This window comes from Gadus morhua, chromosome 10, assembly GCF_902167405.1.
Source record: "Gadus morhua chromosome 10, gadMor3.0, whole genome shotgun sequence".
In the NCBI taxonomy this organism is placed as follows: Eukaryota; Metazoa; Chordata; class Actinopteri; order Gadiformes; family Gadidae; genus Gadus; species Gadus morhua.
Genome location: NC_044057.1, coordinates 24,425,018 through 24,449,097, shown reverse-complemented (window position 1 = coordinate 24,449,097; position 24,080 = coordinate 24,425,018). Strand labels below are relative to the sequence as shown.

Here is a 24,080-nt window from a genome sequence, read left to right as displayed (position 1 = left end):
CATCCGTATTCCAGCATGGAACAGCCCCTTGGCCACGGCACACTGATGATAGTTGTGGGGAAGAAGGGCATGGACCTATAAAGAAAGACAGCTGCAAGGACTAAGACAGCTCCAGCTCACGTTGCGTATCCGCGCGCGCGCGGGCGCGTGTCATCTCATTAGCATCTGTACTTTGGCCACGGCACACCTCTCCCAAGCGTGCCGTGGCCAAGGAGCTGTTCCGTGCTGGAACAGCCCCTTGGCCACGGCCCCTTGGCCACTCACACTAGGGCCACGGCCCTAGTGTGAGTGGCCCCTTGGGAGAGGTGTGCCGTGGCCAAAGTACAGATGCTAATGAGGTGACACGCGCGGATACGGAACGTGAGCTGGATGACGTAGTCCTTGCGCGACCCTTCTTTCTTTATAAGTCCATGCCCTTCTTCCCCACAACAATCATTTTAAACAATGGCATGCAAGCGGTTCACGAGTGTGTTTACGTTGGTGCGGTAGTGAAGTCGAGTGTTTACTTGAAATTTGGGCCGACGACAGCATTCAGTCGCAGCTGGACACCACGCTTGGTGATGACATATTTGTCGTATTACGACGTGATGACGTATGTATGAAGGAGCAATCGTGGCCACGGCCTTTGGGGGCAGTGTGACCACGGGCCAGTGGGGGGAGTGGGGAGGGGGGGAATCGGGCTGAATCTTCCTGCAGCACGGAACAGGCAAACTTTCCTAGGCAGGTTTTTCCGGCTGGTGACTTGACTCAGGCATCACAGCTGTAGGGATCCTCCAACAATCTTAGACTGTAATTATGTGTAATCATGGGAAATTGCTGGCAAGTGAACACATATGGTAAAAATTGACAAATAACAGACTTTTTGCAACATAGCCCACTTTCGCTGTCAAGGGTTAAACACAAAACCATTGTGAACACAAAGTGGAAAAACCGTTGCATCCTTACAACCTGAAACCATGTGATGGTGCTAATGCTAAAGCTAACGTTAACACTTTCACTGCTCCAGTAACAGACTGAGGTGGTGATGCGAAGTTTCAAGTTGTAAATATGACGTTATTAACATGGGGGGGGGGGTTATTAAAATGTGACTGCATACAAATATGTACAGAGAATGGAATTCAGTCCAATGCTTAAAATATATCTGTGGCATTCAGTAGGCCAATGCTATGGTAAAGTGTGTAAAGTATGACCAAATGTTTCATTCTATTCAATCGATAGAACTTTATCAATCCACTGTGGGAGAAATTTGTTAATGTTTGTCCCTATAAAACAATAACGCTAAAAAAAAAAATATATATATATAAAACATGACAGTAACTCTAAAGTCAAACCGCCCAATCTGAAAACTCTACTTAATCACTCCCCCTACTCACTACCACCAATGCAAAGCGAACAGAACTGAGTAGTGGAGGGTGTAGCCTTACTAGTTTGTGAACAACCCAGAGAAACGCAACGCAAATTCAATGTATGTATGAGGCTTTATACAGCAAGATCTGTGGTTCCATCCGCGTAGATGAAGCTAGACATCACCTTTTCTCGAATGGTACCAAGTCTCTCCAGAACCTGCCTCCCACCCAAGCTGCACTGATTCAGCACATTAGAAGAGCACTGCTGCAGGCCAGCTTCTACTGGAATCAGGCAACGGCTGTCCAGCAAGATATCCCAGAGTTCAATGCATGAGGATGGATTCGGGACTCTACCAGCAAGACTTGGGAACCTTACTGGACTAATCTCGGAGACGCCAGTAAAGCCTGCACCATTCTCCTCCACTGTGGCTGCAAGAAAGCATGTAGAGGGCACTGCAAGTGCTGTAAAGCCGGAGTTCGTTGCACTTCTATGTGTGCATGTGAGGGTGCTTGACTTGTACAAACAATGATGGTAGAGACGATGAGTGATCCGGTGATTGTGAGTGATAATGTTAATTCATGTGAGCGACTATGAGAATTCACTGTTGTTTTTTATGTAATTGCTGTTTTTTTGTTATGCTAAGCAAACCTTTAAGAGTTTCGGACAAATTAACTATATTATTCTTTAAACAATTTGACATAATATAAATATTGCCTTGCAATAATAGTTGTGTCTTATTTTTTCATACATGATTACACTTTGGATACATTCACCTGTGGTACACTGAAAACATTTCACTTTTGTAAGGAAATTAATCAACATTGAGAATAACCTTAAAAGTTGTGGTAAAAAAGGATTTTCAACCACAGTCTTGAATGAATACTGGAAACAGACTTACACAAGCATAAATATAAATGTGCCCATGGACTTCCTGTGGTTTATAATCATAAAATAGACACCACATCCTAATTTGTAGCGCATTTGGTTGAACATTTGTAGCCAAAACCCTTTTTCAGACAGCGGCCGTTTGAATTGGACGAATTTGGGGGTCCTGATATACCCAATCATAAATGTAAGTATTCCAATGGGTTCCTATGGTCAAAAAAGGTGAAAATAGACATCAAGTTTGCATTTTATCTCATCAGGTTTAAAAGCTATGGACGAATCCCTTTCAGGAGGCGGCCGTATTTGGATTTGGCAGCCATCTTGGTCTCGGGGACCATTGGCTCGGGCGCCCTGGCTAAATCATTTCAGTATGCCCTCAGCTACATCTGTGCCAAATTTGGTGCATGTAGATGATTTGCGCGAACAATGGGGTGTAAGGCCCCATACTACAGCCAAAACCGCTTATTGGAATTGGAGGCATAAGGGGTCCAGATGCACCAGGTCATAAATATTAACATTCCTATGTGTTTCCCATGACCAATTAAGCTGAAAAAGATGTAAAGTTTGTATTTGTTACTCATGTGGTTCAAAAGTTATGTCCGGAACCCTTTTCAGGCTGCGGCCATATTGGATTTGGCCGCCATCTTGGACCCAAGGGTCACTGGCTCCGGCCCCCTGTGCTAAATCGGTGCCAAATTTGGCGCTTTAAGATGAATTTGCGCGAAAATGTGCTTAATTCCCCCCCCACTATGATAGCTTCTATGCATGATGAATAGCCGATAATATCGCCAACAGTGTTTCCGGAAGCTAATGAAGTATAGGAGCGTGAGAGGGCCACAAAGCTCTAAACAAGATACCCTCTTCAGGTAGGAATGGCCGTAAGTCAACACCTACTTCGGAGGCTGATGCTGCGTTTTATTATCCATCCGTCTCGGAGGCCCGAGGACGTTGCCTAGCGACACGCACAAACACGGCCCTTTTCCTTGGACGGCGAACTCGCCATCTCGGTTGAACTCAGTGGTGGCCGAGCAAAATTCCGAGACAGAATTCAAGATGGCTGCGCCCGGTGTGACTTGAAGTATGAACTGTTTTCATTGTGCTTGGACCGCTTTGGTGGTTTAAATGGCAATTTCAATCACTCCTATTACTGCAATACCTTCCTGCGTCCGTATCTCCGCCTATGGCCTATAGCCTACCTATTTTGGAGCGCCTGGTACTCTGCCAATGTTACCGCGACAACAGCTTTCCGGTTGGCATCCATGTTTTCCTCCAACAACCGAGCGAAACATAATAAAACGCTTGAAGTGTGGGCGTGGCATCAGATCCGAGATCCGAGTCGGTTCGCAGAGAATACTAAAACGCACCATGAGAATGCGCCATGGAGGAAGTGAGACAGGGGTGGCGGGATTGGTGAGGAGGAGAGGCTGAAAGTGAGGTTAATAAATGAATAAAGTCCAGTCGGATCATCGTCTGATGGCGAGTGCTCTCGCCGTGTGTCCTATCATTAGAGCGCTCCTCATCACAGCGTGTAATTATGTCGCTACGCCAGAAGAGGGATCCTCGGGTCCTTCTATCTCTCCTCACGCAGAAGGGGGCGCCACAATAAGCCGTCCCAAATCCAATTAAAGAGCACTGCCTGATCTCCCTGTAAATACCACACACTCGGCCCCGCGGTGGTCCCAGGTGGTCTCTCTCGCGCTCTCGCAAGCTCTCTCTCTCTCGCTCTCTCTCCCTCTCTCTCTGAGAACAGCATGGATCTCCAGAATAGTTGTGCCTCACCTGCTGCCCTCAACTCATGAGCTAATTTGCGTCCTTGGCCTTCAATCTTTGTGATAATTGTGAGCACCAGTGGTCTACAATGCACTTCGGTGAGCTTTACCTTTGTTATGGTACCTTTAGAAATGGTTGTGGTATTTAGAAAGCACTTTGATATCTAGGGCCCTATCTTGCATCCAGTGCAATTGACTTTCTACACCGACGCATGTGTCGTTGCTAGTTTGCAGCTGGCGTGGAGCGTTCTTTTCCCTCCACTGCCACGCGTCGGTAGATTAGGGAATGATCTTGCGTTCCAAGGGGCGGTTCCGCGAAAGGAGGATGCGTGTTCTGGTGCAACCGTTCCCTGGTGCTATTTTGCAGTTTTAGAATACAATTCCGCCACAAACCAGCAAATACCTGGTTTAAAGTTAGTGGCGCGTTGTTCAGACGCTATTTTAAGGGCGCATGCATAATGTTGCTTGTGCACCTCGCGCATACACTTTCCTTCTCTTATCTACCTAGCCACACATTCTTGGTAAATTGTTTGGGAAAGAACAGCTGATACAGCGGTAATAAGTTGTACTTTTACGTCAATGTATCTGCAAACGCATATTTTCTTAACACGAACATCGTGTACAAGCCCATAACTTTTAGGATTGATGAGTGTTTGATCGTGATAAAACATTGTTTTACCGCGAGTGAGTGTTTAAAATAATGAATGAATGCGGGCGCATGTGTGTGCATCAATCTGTTTAAACACACGCAAACTAAACATGTAACGCATATTAACGGGGGGACACATGCATATTAGGCACACAAGTCGATAACGATAATGCATACAATACTGGAAAGAAACGATGTTTGTTAATGTATTGCGTATATCATTAAATAGAACCACAGTTATCGCATATCATATGTGTGTTAAGTTTTCTTTGCCGAAATTTCTTTGTGGAAGAAAATGCTATTCCATGTGTGAATTAAGCCATATTATTTGGCCGTAAACTGAGCCATTTGAAGTTTAAAATTCATGTGGACATGCATCTGTCTCATCGGAGACTGCAAACGCGTTGTCAAAATATCAACTCGTCAGATTCAAATGTGCTCATGGCTCTTAAAGGGGATGGGAGCTGGCAGTCTAATTGGTTTATTGCACGTTAAGCCCAAACCACACTTACGGGTAATAAGGCTACTTCAGGGCAACCCTTTTTAGATTTACGTCGGGCGCAAGAGACATTTATCCGCCGGTATAATAGCAACATCGCCATAGAACCGCCCACAAAGCTACTTGCGTTTGGTGCTTTTCACTTGCGTTTCAGACCGTTAAAATAGGGCCCCTAGTGTCATCGTTCACTCTACCGCGAACAGCAAATAAAATTAAATACCAGGCCTGTATTTGTCATTCCTAAGTCTGCTCTGCCCACTCTCCAGTTGTTTTTTGATACAAGGTTGGACAGCACTCCATCTCTTGTTTTTGTAGCTATCCCAATTTAAATTGGTTGATTTTATTATTCTGATTCCCAATGTAAGTTGCTTGAATATTTTTTCTAGTAAGGCCAGGTCTAGGAGTTTGATTCCAACTGGTTCCCCCATGCCATGAATATATGCACTCATTGTTATGTAAAACACTCTGGCAAAAAGAATCAACCAAATAAAGAGAATGAATAAAAATTATTTTTTATTCATTCATTGAAAAATGCATTGTTTCGGTACTGTTTTATGACTAGTGGCTTGATTTCTGACCAGGTTAAAGGCTAGTTCAAGAGCTCCTAGAACAATAACACTGTGTGATCTAGAGAAGGAAACTCTTATGATAGTCCATTAACATTCATGACAAACCTCTTGGGAGGGCAGATAAGAGAGGGAACACAGAGAGAACAAGGTCACAGCCAGAGGAGGAGGAGTAAAGCATAATATAATATAATAAATACGAGATAGAGTGAGGCAGTAATCTGGGCTTGTCCATGCCTAACAAGACAGCCCGTGGCCTAGATACCAGCAGAGATACTTTGCTGTGCTGGTCCGGGCTAAGGCAAGTTCATCGTGTCCTCTTCTGTCCAGCAAGACACTCCACAGGCTGAGCTCATGATTGGCCATGTTAGACAGTGCACTGAAAGTTCTTTAATTTACTGAATAAATAAAAAAAAATCAATATGAATCATTTTGAGGAATGTAATCTGATTCTGGTTTATTTTTGGAGGATTGGATATTTTGAGGCTTAATTGAATTTTGTTCAAGTTCACATTTGATGATTCAATTGTTTTAAAAGCTTTGGGTTTTCTCATGAAAGCTTCCTTCATCTCCTTTCCCATCCCCACCATCCTTCCCGTCCTCCTCTCCCCTCCTAACCTCTCCCCTCCCCCTCTCCTCTCCCCTCCCCCCTCTTCTCCCCCCTCCCCCCTCTGCTCTTATCCACCTCTCCAATCCTAACCGGTCATCCCCCCACCACCTCACCTCTCCTCCTTCTCCCCTCCTAACCTATTCTCTCCCCTCCTAACCTATTCTCCCCCCCCCTAACCTACTCTCTCCCCCCCAAACCTATTCTCTCCCTTCTAACCTATTCTCTCCCCTCCTAACCTATTCTCTCCCCCCCTAACCTCTCCTCCTCCTCCCCTCCTAACCTATTCTCTCCCCTCCTAACCTATTCTCTCCCCTCCTAACCTATTCTCTCCCCCCCAACCTCTCCTCCTCCTCCCCTCCTAACCTATTCCCTCCTCTCCTAACCTCTCCTCTATGCAACAAGAAGGGAACCATGTGTTTGTGAGCTGGAAAATCTGTGTGCGAGAGAGAGAGAGAGAGAGAGAGAGAGAGAGAGAGAGAGAGAGAGAGAGAGAGAGAGAGAGAGAGAGAGAGAGAGAGAGAGAGAGAGAGAGAGAGAGAGAGAGAGAGAGAGAGAGAGAGAGAGAGAGAGAGAGAGGGTAAATGTACCTAGGCTCAGGAGCAGTGTGTGAACATTATTATGACAGCTGAGATCATGCTTCACTGGTCCAATCTTCAGAACACATGAAGCACCCAATGTCAACAAGCACAGTATTCTGTGTGTGTGTCCGTGTTTGCATATGTGTGTGTGCGCACGTGCATGTCTGAGCATGCATTTTGTGTGTTTGTGTGTGTGTGTAGGCGTTCACCCTGTGCCTGCCTGTGTGCGTGCTTCCATGTGAGGCAGAGATTACAGGCTTCCCTGACATCATTCTACATTCTCACACGAACCCACACTCTATGTAGGTTTTTAATTTCCTGTTAGTCTGAGCATTTCATCCATACGTACACCGACCACACCCTCTCTTTACCTCTCTCGCTCTCGCTCTCTCTCTCTTCTGTATATATTACTCGTTCTGTGTGTATCCTAGATCAAACTGTGAAATGACAAAGTAACGTTACAGAAGAAAGATCTATCTGCTCCAAACTAAACAAGAAGACCCCCTTTACAAACAGTGTCATTCCCTCTACGATCCCCAGTACGGGAGGTTTCTACAAGAGTCTACAAATCATGTGTAACACCGCTTTGCAAATCGTCTGTACATATCGGTATGTACAAGTCCCAGTCACGTATCAATGACACAAGCAACACCCAGAAACCCAAGCTGTCATAGCGATGAAAAAATACTCCCGAAACGGATTTTGGAGAGCCTCAAAAGCAGTACAAGTTCACAAAAGGTTCAAGATGGATTAATGGTGAATTTACGATCCATGATGACATTACACGTTTCATTTATTTTTGCTCTTTAAACATTGTGTTCTCAGAGAAAGTTTAAGAGAACAATTCAGGGGCTGTGTCCTCAGTTATACAGAATAAAAGAGAAGGAGAGAGATACCATGAGAGAGACACACACAGGGTAGAGATGTAAGGAGGACATAGTTGAGCAAAGAGAAGAAGAAAGAAAGGAGGAGAGTGACGGAGAGAGAATGAGAGTGGAAAACAAAGAGGTAGAGAGAATGTAAGATAAACGGATAAATAAAGGAGATGGAGCGGGAAGGAGAGAAAAGGAGACAGAATGAGGGAGTGAGGATGTGAGAGGGATAGAAAAGGAGGGATAGTGAGAGAGAAAACAGAGTAAAGGAGAGGGATAAGAAGAAACTAGAGGTGAGGGAGAGACCAGGGCAAATACAGGAGGTAGAGAAAAAACGAAAAGGGAGAGAGAGGGAGAGAGGGAGAGGACAAGAGAGATGAAGACAGAGTGCGGATCGGATCAAGAGAGAGATCGAGAGAGGGGTGAACAGAGAAAGAGACAGGGGTTGTTGTGACCCACCTTGGGCAGCGAGGCGCGGGACCCCGAGCTCTGGGTGGTCATGGTGAGCACGGTGGTGATGCCCAGGCCCACGCGGGCAGGTGCGGCGTCCATGTTGATCCAGAAGGACACCCAGGACAGGATGACGATGAGCAGCGAGGGGATGTACATCTGGATCAGGTAGTAGCCCATCTGACGCTCCAGGTGAAAGCGGGCCTCGATGCAGGTGAACTTACCTGGAGGGAAACGGAGCGAGACATGATTAGAATATTGTTTTAAAATGGTGTGTGTGTGTGTGTGTGTGTGTGTGTGTGTGTGTGTGTGTGTGTGTGTGTGTGTGTGTGTGTGTGTGTGTGTGTGTGTGTGTGTGTGTGTGTGTGTGTGTGTGTGTGTGTGTGTGTGTGAGAGTGAGTCAATCTCAATATGAAACATTTAAATACAGTTTAATCAGAGCTGTCCTGCCTGGTATCTGGTGCTGGTATGGCTTCAAGGGGAAAAAGATGAAAACCACACCTATTGTTTGAGAACGATAATACACATCAACCATAACACGCTAAAAGAACCCACAACCAGAGCCTTGGGCAGCTGACTTTGCTTGTGTGCAGTTTGTAGGACAGTTACCCCCGCACCCCCCTCCGGCTCTGTGATGTCATGCGATGGGGCGGGGCAACGAGCTAACGAGATGGCCCCAGATTCCATTTAATCAAGAGCGATCAATGGAGGGCCGACTCATCAATTAGAATGAACCCATGATGGAGGCAAGGAGAGAAGAGGGGGGGGGGGGGGGGGGGGGGGGGGGGGAGAGGCAAGTACGAGAGCAAAGAGGAGAGAAACAGAGGGGGGCAAGGGAAGGGGTGGCTGAGATGAGTAGTGAAGCGGACATACATATGGAGAAGATTCAAAGGTAAAAAAAATAATAAAATAAATGGCAGGGAAAAAAGAAGAGAGGATAGGAGAGCATATACGCATATACACACACGCTGTAGACCACTACAGTGTGTGTATATGTGTGAGTGTGTGTGTGTGTTTGATTAATAGCTGTGGTACACTTCAGAGCTTTTAAGTGCTGTCCATATTTCCCATCAGATAAGAAGAGAGAAATTATTCACGGTGCCCTGTCTCAGAGTGTGTTTGTGTGTGTGTGTGCGCGTGCAAGTGTGTGTTGGTGTGCGTACACATTTGATAAAAGCTAGATAAATAGACAGGCAGGAGCTTCCTGGCAGAGCTGCCGTGTCCTCATGACTACAATCAGCACTTCATCCAGTGAGTCCCTTTACCAGAGGACTGAAGTAAAAGAGAGGCAGGGGGAGCACGTTAGAGAGAGGGATGAGAGGTGTAAAGAAGAAGAGAGGTGTAAAGAGGAAGAGATTGAGGAAGCGAAGGAGATGGAGGTAGAGAATGGAAGCAATAAAGAGAGGGGGAGAGTGAAGGAAGGGGGAGTGTGAGAGGAAAAGAAGAGTGGGAGAGAGGGCAGGCTATAGGGGCGACGGAGAGAGAGAGAGAGGGGTAGAGCAGAAACAAGAGCAAGGCAATCTTTGCTCTTTTCAAACCATGACTAGAGCTAATAAATCGAAGAAAAGCGACACCTTAATCCCGTCTTAATGCCTGATTGGGGAGCAAGGAGGGTAGACTGTGTGTGTGTGTGTGTGTGTGTGTGTGTGTGTGTGTGTGTGTGTGTGTGTGTGTGTGTGTGTGTGTGTGTGTGTGTGTGTGTGTGTGTGTGTGTGTGTGTGTGTGTGTGTGTGTGTGTGTGTGTGTGTGTGTGCGTGCGTGCGCTAGCGTAAATGCACTGACCCAGGAGAGAGAGAGAGAGAGAGAGAGAGAGAGAGAGAGAGAGAGAGAGAGAGAGAGAGAGAGAGAGAGAGAGAGAGAGAGAGAGAGAGAGAGAGAGAGAGAGAGAGAGAGAGAGAGAGAGAGAGAGAGAGAGAGAGAGAGAGAGAGGTCAATAAGAGATCGATTTCTTCAGCAAAATGATGGATTATAGAGGAGAGGAAAAAGCGGGCAGAAGGATGGAAGGAGAAAGGGAAGGGAGAGGAGGAAGAAACAGAAGATAGTAGGGGAGGGGAGAGCTGTACAAGGGCTTGATATTATTGTTAGTGGATTTAAAGCTAATATATGTTAGTGATTTTGAACAACAGGCAGAGTCCAGAGACCTACTGATTAAACGACATAACGAAGAGACAGGGAGAGAGAGATGATGGAATTAAAGTGCAAACACAGAACAATTGATGGTGAGATTACGTGATGGAATGATGGAAAGGGAGGACACTGATGTGGTTTTCATGTCTATGTGTGTGTGTCTGTGGATGTTTTAGTGTGAGTTCCTATTTCTGTGTGTGTGTGTGTTTGTGTGTGTGCGCGTTTATCTATGGATTATCAGAGCTGTGCTGTGTGTAGGCTCCTGATCAGGAGGTGGGGCTGTGTCACGCATGCACCAGTCCTTCATTGCCATGGCGACAGGAATTGTCAACTTTTGTGATTAATGGAGCTGACCAATCAGTGATCTGCTGCCACCACTGATTAGCTCCTCCCCCAGTAGGAGAGGAGATAACCCTTCATGTTGATCGTTTTTTGTTATTCCTTCCTTTTCCTTATTTTTGAGAAATATTTTTTTTGGAGATTCTTAATAACCCAAATATAAAAGCAATCTAAATGTTACGTAAATTAAAAAAAAAAGATTACATTCTTGTCAGGTTTTTAGAGTTGGAAGTTAAAGTAACATTAAGCGCGTGTCACATTTCATGTGTTGTTCAGAAAGAATCGTACAAAACTTTCCTGATTTCTGAAGCAGTCTTGGTACCAACCCTTGTTGTAGGTTCTATTTTACCCACCAGGGGGCGGTGTCTGGGCCTCACCTGTGTTGTAGTGCTTGGTGCAGTAGCGCAGGTCCTTCTCCTCCTTCAGGAGGAACTGAGGTAAGGTGAGGCCGTCGGCCACCTGGACCGCTCCCTTCTCATCCCACTCAAAGATCAGGTCGTTCATAGTATAGCCAACTAGTGGACAGACAGGCAGGTAGACAGACAGACAGTTAGGTAGGCAGACAGTCAAACAGACGGACAGAAAGGCAGATGGACAGCCAGATAGACAGAGAGGCAGGCAGACAGACGAACAGAGAGAGTTAAAGGATCGAAGAAATACAGCCGCACTACATTGTGGGCTTTTCTCCGTTAAAACCATAAAATAAGGATAATAATAAGGATAATAATAACAATAATAATACCAATACATTTATTTTGTAAAGTACTTTTCATAAGACACTTTAAATAAATAATAAAATCCCATTATTAAAACATAGTTTAAGAAAGCAGCATGGATATCAGGATTTTATAGAATAAAAGAGAGAATTGGGACGGAAAAACAAGACTATATGACAAAACATGTAGAATATAATTATTATTGTTGAATGTGTCTCGTGAGAAATATGAGATGAGATTCGTGCTCTGCATGCTTAAGGCTTAAGAGCATGAACATTCTATAGCCTTATGATACTTCTTTCCATCTCTCCGTTTTCATTTACATCAAATGAACTTGCCTTATAACTGAGTCGTGTGTGTGTGTGTGTGTGTGTGTGTGTGTGTGTGTGTGTGTGTGTGTGTGTGTGTGTGTGTGTGTGTGTGTGTGTGTGTGTGTGTGTGTGAATCTCCGGCGTGTGTGCCTATGTATGTGCAAGCGTGTGTGTGTCTTTGTGAGTGTGTGCATGTATGTGCTTGTAATTGTGTGTCTGTCTGTGTCTGTCTGTGTGTGTGTCTGTCTGTGTGTTTGTGTGCAGGCGGCCAGTGTAAATCATCACACATCTCATCAGGCTGCCTGTTCAGCCACAACCTCATCCATCTCCCAGAGACCAGCACACAATAAATACTGTGTGTGTGTGTGTGTGTGTGTGTGTGTGTGTGTGTGTGTGTGTGTGTGTGTGTGTGTGTGTGTGTGTGTGTGTGTGTGTGTGTGTGTGAGCGTTATTAAACTGCTGGACTTGCATTTGTGTGTATATATATGTCTGTTTGTGTGCACTAGTTTGTGATGTCTATGTGGCTCATGCATTTCTGTGTTGCTACCTTTGTTTTGGAATTATACGGTAAGAATGACATTTCTTTGTAAATATGGTTGTACTTATGAATGCATGCATGTGTGCATACATACAGCTCTCCAGTTGCATGATGCAGGTCTGCACGTCCATCGGGAAGTTCTTCAGATCCATGGGACAGGCTAGGATCAATGTTATTCTGGAAACACAGACACACACACACACACACACACACACACACACACACACACACACACACACACACACACACACACACACACACACACACACACACACACACACACACACACGCAGCAGCAGGATTACCTAGGGATTTGGTATTCTCTTGCAGCTGGCGGCAGAGTGCACTGTATCACCTGAACTCTGACATATCATACATTTTATATATAAGCTCCTGACCGCCCTCAATGCGATATTCATATATATTCTGAACACAGTTCTGTAGCTGTGGGACCACAGGGCGCTCTGATGGGTACAACACGTCTAAGATAAACTTCCGACATCGGCAAAAGTCTAAACCGACAAGAGATCCAGTTTTCGGGCTTTGGTCCTTAAATATCGGTTGGAAATAACGGTTGGTTAAACCCGTTGAGTGGATCCTTCGCTCACACAACCGCAGACGTAGATGGATTATTTGTTGCTATGGTAACTCATAGAATCAGTCGGGCAAAATGGTCATTAATCTTGTTTGTCTGCTGTAATTTATTCCTGTGCCCATAATGATTTGAAGCGAGCAGAGCAAACCAGGTTGAATACAAAGTTGTTTAGCCATAAGCTCCCTCAGCTGGGGGCTATGTAATTCAGTACCTACACATACGTATGGATGAAAATGATTAATCATATCTGAAACTGTAAGGAGAGAAACACTATTTACGCCTTGGGGTTCATTCCCAGGTGTAGCAGGGTTTGGTGCTACATGCTTATTTGTATGCTGGTAATAGGTCCTCCAAATGCTTTTGATAACGTCTCCAACCAAATAACTTCTAGAACAAGTATCATTACGCAGATGATCACCCTGTAAGCCTCTATGTCTAAAAAATGAAATACATCTTGTTATAGTAGTTGGTTATCCTCAAAGACGCTCTCAAAGTCATTTGCAAATACATTTGCATTTAATGAGGCTGGCATTACCAGACATTTCCAGTCTAGCGATTTCACAGTTAGATTAATTCAATAAGTCATGCATTCAGAATCACCTGCCAAAAAACTGTGCATCAAATATTCATTTATTGTCAAATGTTGATGACGCGGAGAAAGTTATTTCTCGATTCATCTTCACTGGACATTTCAAGCCTCTGGTCAACTTCCCCGTTTGAATGAGACTACTTTATCACTGAACGCTGGAACTGGGCATCTTCCCAGACAGAAAATATAATTTGAGAACATTCCATTTGGTATTGATTTTAACATTTTACATTTGTCATATCATGGGCATGAAAAGCTTGGCTGCGTCTAGAATGACTCATCTCACTACTGTGTAAAATCATCAGAAGGAGACTTTTTTTCAGCGCCGAGGGAAAAACTACATAGATGACTTTTGACTTTGAATTTTTCTTCCTCGGGGGGGTTGGAAACTAAAGGTTGAACTAAAGAACCTTTTTGTTTTTCTTTACCAAAAGAATTGGAGCCTTGACCTTTTTTAACATTTTGTTTTATGTTGTGCTGCAACTATTGTGTGGTGACGCCGTTCTACTATATTGAGGAGAGAATATCGTCCTCCTATCGTGAGATTCCTGCTTTATGTCGGCGTCAATAGGAGACGAAGACAACGCTCTCTGCGTTTCCCTGCCGACGGCCCTGATAAACACCTGCCGTGCACGGAATTCTTCCTGCGTATCAAGGCGCCGCCTCTCGGACACTTTAATATCCCCACAGTCTCTCCTGCCTCGCCAGTTCAGCCAGCCTCATTCTGATGGTGCCAACACAATTAATACAGAGCGGAGGGGGGGTGTCTGTCTCTGTCTGCCTGTCTGTCTGTCCGTCCCTCCGTCCCTCCGTCCGGCCGTCCGTCTGTCCGTCTGTCCGTCCGTCCGTCCGTCCGTCCGTCCGTCCGTCCGTCCGTCTCACTTCTTTTCCAACACTATTTATAAAGGACCAATTCCAATTGGGGACAACATGGCGAGTGAGGGGAAAGGGGGCTGATAAGCAGATCGAGGAGTAGGTGGGAAAGTAACATGGGGGAGTAGATTACCCTGGCTGTTAAGGGGCAGACCAGAGCTCTCTCCTCCTCCTCCTCCTCTTCCTCCTCTCTCTTCCTCTTCCTCCTGCTCTCAGCAGAGGCAATAAAGCAAAGAGAGGAGGCAGAGGCAGCGCAGGCCGTTTGTCAGCCGCGGGCGGCTATAAACTGAGAGGGGGAGGGAATGAGGGAGGGAAGGAGGGAGGGGAGGAGGGAGGGGAGGGGCTTGGTTCTGGAGAACAAACTTCAAGTCAAGGGAAAATCTTTAGGAAAGGATAGGGAGATGAGGAATAGAGTGGATAAAGGAAATGGTGAGGAGAGGAAGGGTAAAAAAAGGGTTTGGAGGAGAGGAGGATGGGGGTAGAGAGGTGAGGGAAGAGGAGGGGAGACAAGGGGAGAGGCGAGGAAAAGGAGAGGAGAGAAGGAGCGAACAGGATGACAGAGGAAAACGGAGACGAACGAAGGAAGGGAGGGTGGTAAACATTTTGACATTTCATTTAATCCTGTCGTTCCCAAGGTCTAGTTTAGTTCACTCCCCTTCTCTCTCCTACTCTCCTTCCTCTTTCTCTCTCCTCTCTCCTATTCTCCTCGTCTCTCCTTCTCTTGCCTTCTCTTCCCATTCTTTCGCTCTTTTCTTCTTGAGTGTATCAAGATGCAGCAAACTGTTCCCAGTGCATCCCCTACTTCTGCCTCCGCAGCTGCGCCGGTCGAGCGCCGAGTGTGTGCTTGCCGTGCACGCGTTTCCCTACCGTATACTGTAGAGCACGTTGCCATTCTTGGAAATCCTCAGCAGCTTATTGTCCGTGGTGACCTCGTGGAAGTTGGCGCCCTTCTCGTTGGCGAAGAACAGATCAGGCTTCCAGATGGAATCCAACATAGAGGGATCCAGGTCCAGGGAATCATCGGGGTACTCGCTGTAGGCCAGCCGAGGATCGTTCCACTGCTGCCGCAGGAAGATGTTCACCCGGTAGTCCTACGGAGCACGTTAAAATCGTCGTCATAGGAACCTCGTCTCTTTCAGACAGGAAGACAAACGGTCGGCACAAACAGAAAAACATGACCACAACACGCATAGTAAACAAGACACTTTTAATTTAGACTAATAGTAATGCTTTGTTGTTTTATTGTTCTATTGCCTGCACCTTGAGATTGTCTCAATTGATGAAAGATGCTTCATAAATAAAAATATTGTTATTATTACCACGCTATGTAGGGCTGTAGGGCTGAGCCATACAGAAAAATCAAATAACTGCGGTCACGGCGTGGGTCTCTACGCCGGTGGTTAAATTTATGGTTCTGCATCGGTGATTCAGGGTTCTTCATTGTCCTTCAGCATTATTATAACAACGTCTTTAACAACTTGAAAGAGACAATTTCTGTCTCATATCTGTTGAAAGTTTACAAAATTCGGTGACATCTGGTGATCTTTGCAATGTGACAATGATGTGCACACTGAATAACACATCAGCCAACCTTACCTATAAGTCCTGTCTAGTTCAACATTACTGAAGCGGAGAACGTAGCAGAAAAGAGGAAGCGGTCTGTCGGTTCGCCCTGACTTGAAATTCTACATTTTTGGAGAGGTGAAACCCAAACCGACGGTCCCTGTGGGCTAAACCTGTGCTGCGGAGATCCATATCGGATACGACGGCTATTTATCGGGGGAGAATAATACAGGCTTAACCTACAGCAACACCGAATACGAAACAGGAGGAGGGAGAGAGAACAACCAGTCGAGGGATGGATGACTGGATGGGTGACTGGATAGGCTGAGAGATGAACACACCAAAAACACAGGCCGCGAGATACACAGGGCGCTTTCTGACTTTAATATCTGCCGAACATCATTTCCCCATCGGCATCGCAGATGATTTATTAGTAGTCCTGCGTGTCCTTTTCGCTAAAAGCACCTTTTAACCTGATTATGATGAATATGTTTTCTTCTCCTCGCCCAAACCACTCTGCCCGTGGACTGGGGGGAGCGGGGGGCTCGGAGGACGATGAGCCAAAGCGCTGACTCATACTCGGATGTAATACTCTCTGGGGTTTCAAACGGCCTGACCTGTGGTGGGCTGGCAGCTCTGTCAATAAGCAAGAGGTCAGTCCACGCTGTGTTGTGGAATGAACTTTAAACAGACGCCTTAAACCCCCCTGCATCGCTGCAGTTAAGCCGCAAAGCAAAGATCAATATTTTCATTCTGGCTGTATTCTCGCGGGAGTGACACAACAAGCGTTGTGGAGTGATCGCACACGCCGCGAGATTACAGCGCTTCGGACGACTGCATTGGGAGGAGAACGAGGAGTTAACAAAGAGGCTGTGCTATACGTTTGGTGTTTTGTAGGTTTGTTTTGTTGTACAGGATCAGCTGCAGAATTGCGTTGGTCTCTCCAGTGCATGCCTTAGGTTCCACATAACTCAATACTTTGGATGCCATCTCCTATACCTCTCACTCTTCATTATTTCCTTTTATTCTCTCTCTCTCTCTCTCTCTCTCTCTCTCTCTCTCTCTCTCTCTCTCTCTCTCTCTCTCTCTCTCTCTCTCTCTCTCTCTCTCTCTCTCTCTCTCTCTCTCTCTCTCCCTCTCTCTCTCCACATCATGCTCCATTAACTTTACCCTCCAGACATAGAGGCCATAATAACATGTTTTGCCCAGGCCTCTGTATTATGTTCTTTATATATACCACTTCATATACACAAAAAACCTGCACTTAAAAAAGATCAAGGTCAGGCCAATATTGGAACTCCCATTGGCTATGAAGTGTGATGATGTCAACACACCCCAACCCTACAGATACAGTCTCTCTCTTTGTCTCTCTGTCTCTCTTCCCCCCTCTCTCTCTCTCTGTCTCGCTCTCTCTGTCATGAGCAGATATTCCTGGTCAAACAACAGTTGGTATTTAGGTCTCGTCTTGTTTGGTAGGGTCGACACTAACACTTAATTTGTAGTCCAGACGGCATCATTAAAGAACATGTTGCAGGGGGGAACAGTGTGTGTGGGTACTGAAAGAAAGCGTGGCAGAGAGAGAGAATTACAGAAATGGAGAGCAAAAGAGAAAGAGTGTGCCTCACGGAAATGTTTATTGGTCAGAGAAGCTGAGAGCAGGCAAATGAGCTTGACCTTTCCTGGAAACAACCGTCTGTTCTGAGAGTAGACTGGTGATAAATAACAGAACCAAGGGCAGAGAGAGCGAGTGAGGGAGAAAGAGAGGGGGTGAGAGGGAGGGAGGGAGGGAGAGAGAGAGAGAGAGAGAGAAAGAGAAGAATTGCTGGCAAAATATTCAAGTATCAATCAAATCACCCAAGCCTTGGAAACACACACAAAAACACACACATACACACACACTTGTCTGACACATTCGTCTGTCTCACATATTTCGATTGAATATCTCAAAAACGTCCCGTGCTATTTCCTCACTGTTTGTTCAAAAAGCAGTTTGAACACCTAAAGTACGACGGGTCTGGGACAGTGTAGGACACTGGCACTCAGAACTTGTGAGACGAGAAAAGTCATTTATTGTGCTTTTTACCTGTGATAAATCACGGAGCAAAGCTTGAAAGAATGATTCTATATCTGATTTAGAGCTGAGGTGACGAGCAGCAGAGGTCAGACAGGACTTTGTCCTCCGCACACCTCTGGAAAACACACAGCACACTACAGACCCTCCTCTAGCCTTTTGTGAGAGCATTTCGGATTCTGTTAAATTACTAAAATGTGTGTCTGGTAAACAGCACGACTCGGCCTCGGGGACACAACCACGTAACTAAAGCACATTAAATCACCATGGAGACACTCTTTCTGATCTCACAGGCTGTTCAACCACATCAGTGGAAAACACACAGATGTGCTCATTTAAGAGGACCCATTTTAGAGGACCCGCACACACGGACATACATACATATAATATATAAATATTAGACTGTAGGAAGTTTGTCCCTCTCTTTTCTCTCTCTATTTCGGGTTTCAGCAGCACTAGCTGGGTTAGCATCGCTAGCAGCGGTCTGCGGGAGTGCTGTACACAGTAATCAGTTACAAGATGGCCGACATCATCCATATACAGCTGCACTGCTCTGGGCTGCATTGATTTATGAACCACACAATCACATACACACACACACACACAGACACACGCACGTACACACCCAAACAATCATCCTTACACACACACACACACACACACACACACACACACACACACACACACACACACACACACACACACACACACACACACACACACACACACGCGCACACGCACACAGCACAACCTAATGGGTATGGTGGCCCAGGGACGGTGAGAAGAAAGTTTGTCCATTAGTTACGGTCACTGTGGGCTACTGTTATGCTCCCATCACCATGGCAACCACCACTGAGCAGGCAGGGGCTAGCAAGCCATTAAGAGAGAGAGAGATAGAGAGATTCTTTGGATTGAAATTGTAACGTGTCGGACAGGCAGTTAAACAATCAGAGCGAAAGGGAGGTCAGCAAACAAATAGACAAGCAGACGGACAGAAGACTGACCAAAGATTCAACATTGAGACCGACAGTAAGGTGAGTGATAGTTATACAGTCAGATATGTGAGCAGACAGACAGGTAGTTATGGAGTCAGCCAGGTTAGCAAACAGACTTGAGGTATTGATTATGCATATGTTGTCTCTGGGTGGGTGAGTTGCTGGTCGTCAATGATAGCCATAATTTCACACTTGACTAAACCAATTCCAGGGGGGGGGAGGGGGAGAGGGGGGGGGAGAGAGAGAGAGAGAGAGAGAGAGAGAGGGAGAGGGAGAGGGAGAGGGAGAGAGAGAGAGAGACCTGAAATGAACCACTCTCTACAGAGTCTACAGGACTTAGGCAGAGATTATTAACACAACTATTTGTGTCTGTGTATGTGTGTGTGCACATCTATCTCTCTCTCAATCATACAGAAGCATGCCTCGACAACCCTCCATCTCTGTTGCTTGATTTTCCTCTGCCACTCTTCATTCTGTTTTATTTAGAATGTTTAATTTTTTATAAAAATAGATGTGACACACACACACACACACACACACACACACACACACACACACACACACACACACACACACACACACACACACACACACACACACACACACACACACACACACACACACACACACACACAGTCATCCTAGTTGATGAGGCTGATCTGGTGGACACTCTGGCGCCCCCTCTGGCCTAGATGGTTTGTCACTAAAAGCTTTTCTGTGTCATGAGGAAGCTGAACGTGTGTAACAAGCATTACAGAGGTAGACTAAAACACTACTTGACATAACGTCTTCCCCACCAGGAGACACACATTCAACAAAGCAGAACGAACCTGAGTGTAAACATCAAAATTGCATCTGAAAAGTGAAAAAAAAAAAGGCTGAGAATAAATGCCAACTACCATGGTTGGTTATATTCCAAAACCGTCAGCGTTTGGAAAGGGGCTGGCAAAGGATGGGCGTGTGTTGTTGACGTTAAACCAGACATAAGAGTTCATCATTTTAACCAGCCATTACTTACCATTGTTGTTTCAGCGATGGAGCCAAAACTGTTGATAAAAATATTGCAGGTGACATTTACAGGAGGACCTGCAGAGGAAGAGAGAGAGGGAGAAGGAGAGAGGGAGAATGTGTGGAGAGAAAAGAGAGAGAGGATGAGGGAGAAAGAGAAATTTCAGATCACTTTTAATTAACTTTTTAATGCCATTGTACCAGGACAAAGAAAAGATAAGAAGGTAAATGGTTGGTGTGTGAGAGAATGTGTGTTTTGGTGTGAGGAAATGTGTATGTGTTTGATTGTCAGAAAGAGTGTGTGTGTGTGTGTGTGTGTGTGTGTGTGTGTGTGTGTGTGTGTGTGTGTGTGTGTGTGTGTGTGTGTGTGTGTGTGTGTGTGTGTGTGTGTGTGTGTGCTCTCGTTTATTTGTTAAAAACAAAGCGGCACAAACAACAGCTGACCCTGCAGGTTAATGACTGTCAGGGAAGAAGCAGAGAAAATAAGGTGGGTGTCACAGTGACGCACACACTCAAAAATACAAACACACAGCCAAACACGCGCACACCCATACGCAGCCACTCGCGCACAGCGCTCAGTCAAACACTTACTCCTTCATGACACAGACGGCGACAAAAGGAAGAGGAGTAGGCGGAGGAAGAAAGCCAACATCTTCATCCAACAATGAATCGGTTCCCTTCTCCCAGGAGTAGTAGCCATGGCTGAAGGGTTAGCATCCCCCCCCCCCCCCCCCTGCATGAGCTACCAACCCTGTCAACCCCACCTTACTCCACCTTCTGACTTCACTCACTCAGAATCGTCCCCTGAGGACGGTCTGACCATTAGGAGTATTGTCACGTGCCCTGGCGCTAGCTATGAACTAGGTGGATCGAATTGCAGATGACATGCTGCAAAACCACATGTGGACCGATGCCATTGTTCAATCGTGGTGCACGTTCACAATCCCATTTGATATTCGGTGACCAAAAATAGAAATAATTCGTGAGGCCCCTTTCTGAAAAAAGTTCAAAATATGTGCCAGCACTCGATGACAACGATGAGGCCTCTGCGACGACACGGAGAGACCCTTCCAGGGCCGACACTGAGCCGGTTCGGACTGGTCGGTTGCAGAGATAAATGATCCGTTGCGGCTCGTAGCGTCTCCAACCTGGTGTTCTGGCGGGAATGAGGAATATGGATCCCCTCCCTCTCTGTCTCTCTCTCTCTCTCTCTCTGCCCCTCCAGCTTCCAGGGAACAACGCAGTCAGCCAGGATCAAGACACGACGTAGGTCCCTCCTTTTACCACATCGCTGTAATTTCATCAATTCTGAAAATGGAGCAATCGATAAGATGTCACTTCTGACATTTATCCCGGAGTAGAGGCATTGATCAGTTGGTCTTGGACAGCGGCAGATCTGTGGAACATTGAGCCACCTCGTATATAGACTCTTTCCCAGAATGCAACAGTTGTTGTTGTTGTTGATGTTGTTGTTTGAACACTGAACAACAGGGTTGCAAAGGATACAGTATTGTACAGTGATTGAAGACATGGTTTCCTATGGAGCTTACTGGATGCTGGCATGTCATATCTAAAGAGCTCTTTATGAGACAATGCTCCCTCTGAGAATTTCCCACAATGCATTGTAATATGTGCAGAAACACCAATGGTCAAACCTTATTTGAGTTGTGACATGATTGGGTGCAGCCCACAACACCAGTTCATATCAGGGATTCATGAAGATAAGTTGAGTTGATGAGCTTGTATACATTATTAATCTCCAACAAAGATATTTTTCATGTATACACGCTACCATTGAGTATTTAATGTTTTAATACTGTTCTCTTTGGTGAGTGATATACCTGGAAGCTAAAATGCTGTGTGTGTGTGTGTGTGTGTGTGTGTGTGTGCCTGTGTGTGTAAGTGTGTGTGTGTGAGTATGCCGTGATGTGGTTGTCACACTGTCACATTATCAGATGGTCGGCACTTCTGACAGTTACAACCACAATCTAGCTGAGGGCAAACAAGGTCAAACAGGGCAACACGCGAAACACGCACACACACGCACAAATATATGCATACAAATGTATACATCTATATAAGAAACATCCAAGCAAACATGTGGAGACAAACAAACTATTTATCATTGCTAGCTTAACCGGCGTTTTAATTCTGTTAGCTGCAGGCTAAGAGGGAATGAAGGAAGGGGGTCTGGATTATTTTGATGGCCAATTACTCTTCTTGTCATAGCCTCGACACTGCCAGAGGGCGCACGCACACACACACACGCACACGAAAACACGCGCATACACATACATTAAATGACGCACACTCAATGACAGGCTCACTCATACATTCACATTCATACAGTCGCTCGAACACACACACACACACACACACACACACACACACACACACACACACACACACACACACACACTAAGAGCATATAAACCTGGTTTAGCTGTGCAAATTGGGCAAGAAGAAGAAGAGGAGGTTGTGGCGGTGGGCGGAGGGGGGGGGGGGGTCATTATGGGATGGCCCCAGGGGCCTCCTGGGCCCCGGTGACTTACGAACTCTGCCCCTAATGACTGATTACTCACGGGATGGCATGACGGCTCTCCAACGCAGCAGCCCTGCAGCCGCAGAACGCGCATCCCGCCTACCGCAGTCATTAAGTCGACTGCCTCCCCGCATGGGAACGGATATTTCTTATTCATTCAGTCACGTGAGTATTAGACATAACCTTACTTTGTATAAATAGGCACGAGATGTGTGTGTGTGTGTGTGTGTGTGTGTGTGTGTGTGTGTGTGTGTGTGTGTGTGTGTGTGTGTGTGTGTGTGTGTGTGTGTGTGTGTGTGTGTGTGTGTGTGTGGGCGGGGGGTCTCCCATCTCCCACTGTGTATGTATTCACTCTAAGTCGCTCAGTATAGAAGCATCTGCTAAATAGTAAAAGAGTTAGTCAAGAGTCTTTAATATCTTAAAATACTTCTCTTTTTTTTTTTCTTGTTCTAGGAAATACCACAACCTACCAAGTGTTGGGTGCCTGGGTGTCTCTCTGTTGCCTCATCAGCAGATTTCGCCCAAAAAACTTCTTCAATTTAAGAAAGTAAACACTTAAAGTTAGCTGGAGGTTCAGAACCATCTGTAGCAAGATAGTCGTGAAAATGTTAAACTTTTAATGCAGCAGAAAGCCTCGGAGTGTACCAGCGCTCAACACAGCGATGCTAGTGTTGTACTTTGCAGTGCTTGGCACGGCCTCTCTTCTTGTGTCACAGCAATGTGACATATCCAGAGTATTCAAACACATATTCTCTACAAAGCCTCACAGTCCAAGCTCCTTTGGGCGGAGTTTTGGGGCAATCAGGATATAACTATCAAATATTCTACCACATACAACCGAGTGTTTTAACCCAGGTTGATCTATAGAAGGGGATCTGTTGCCTTCTTTCGGTCATTGAACCATTGGTCGAGGGCAAGGGACGGAGAGATGGAGAAGATGGCCGACATTCTCATTCACTCCGTAGAGGCTTGTGCGCATCGCTGAGCAGGAAGTTAATATCCTTCTCCTACCCCTCCCCTCCTCTCCCTCCCGTCTTTCTCAATAGCGCAGTTCATTTCATTTCTATTTAATAGCCATCCAGTTGCGGAGAATGAGAGATGGAGAGAAAGAGCTTTATAGCTTTCCAATAAAGAGAGAGAAGATTGGTATGCAACAGGAAAAACAGGTGAAATAGTGAAGGAGCCAGAGAGAGAGTGGGAGAGAGAGAGAGAGAGAGAGAGAGAGAGAGAGAGAGAGAGAGAGAGAGAGAGAGAGAGAGAGAGAGAGAGAGAGAGAGAGAGAGAGAGAGAGAGAGAGAGAGAGAGAGAGAGAGAGAGAGAGAGAGAGAGAGAGAGAGAGAGAGAGAGAGGGAACAGCTCGTTAACTGTCAGAGAAGTCAGAGCTGACGGCGTGAGTCACAGGCTACTGTAGCCGCACAGTGTTTACGCCAAACAGTCTGACAGCCGCTGGGGTAGAGCACCCACATGCACACACGCATAAAAAATCAAACATACACATTTTGATCTTGACTCTTCCTAAAGTTCAACTAGTTGAGCATTCCACGCAGATACACACACACGCGCGCGCGCGCACACGCACGCACGCGCG

General features: G+C 45.9%; 1 protein-coding gene across 1 annotated transcript in view; it reads right to left on the bottom strand.

Moving 5' to 3' along the window:
• glra1 (glycine receptor, alpha 1) overlaps window positions 1–24,080 on the bottom strand; it is a 57,162-nt gene that overhangs the window by 14,736 nt on the left and 18,346 nt on the right. Inside the window, exons 4-8 of the mRNA XM_030369156.1 lie at window positions 19,961–20,028; window positions 15,181–15,404; window positions 12,351–12,433; window positions 11,069–11,206; window positions 8,235–8,449 (exon numbers count right to left, since the gene is read on the bottom strand). Of these exons, the coding sequence (XP_030225016.1) occupies window positions 8,235–8,449; window positions 11,069–11,206; window positions 12,351–12,433; window positions 15,181–15,404; window positions 19,961–20,028 (728 nt within the window). The remainder of the gene's footprint in view (window positions 1–8,234; window positions 8,450–11,068; window positions 11,207–12,350; window positions 12,434–15,180; window positions 15,405–19,960; window positions 20,029–24,080) is intronic.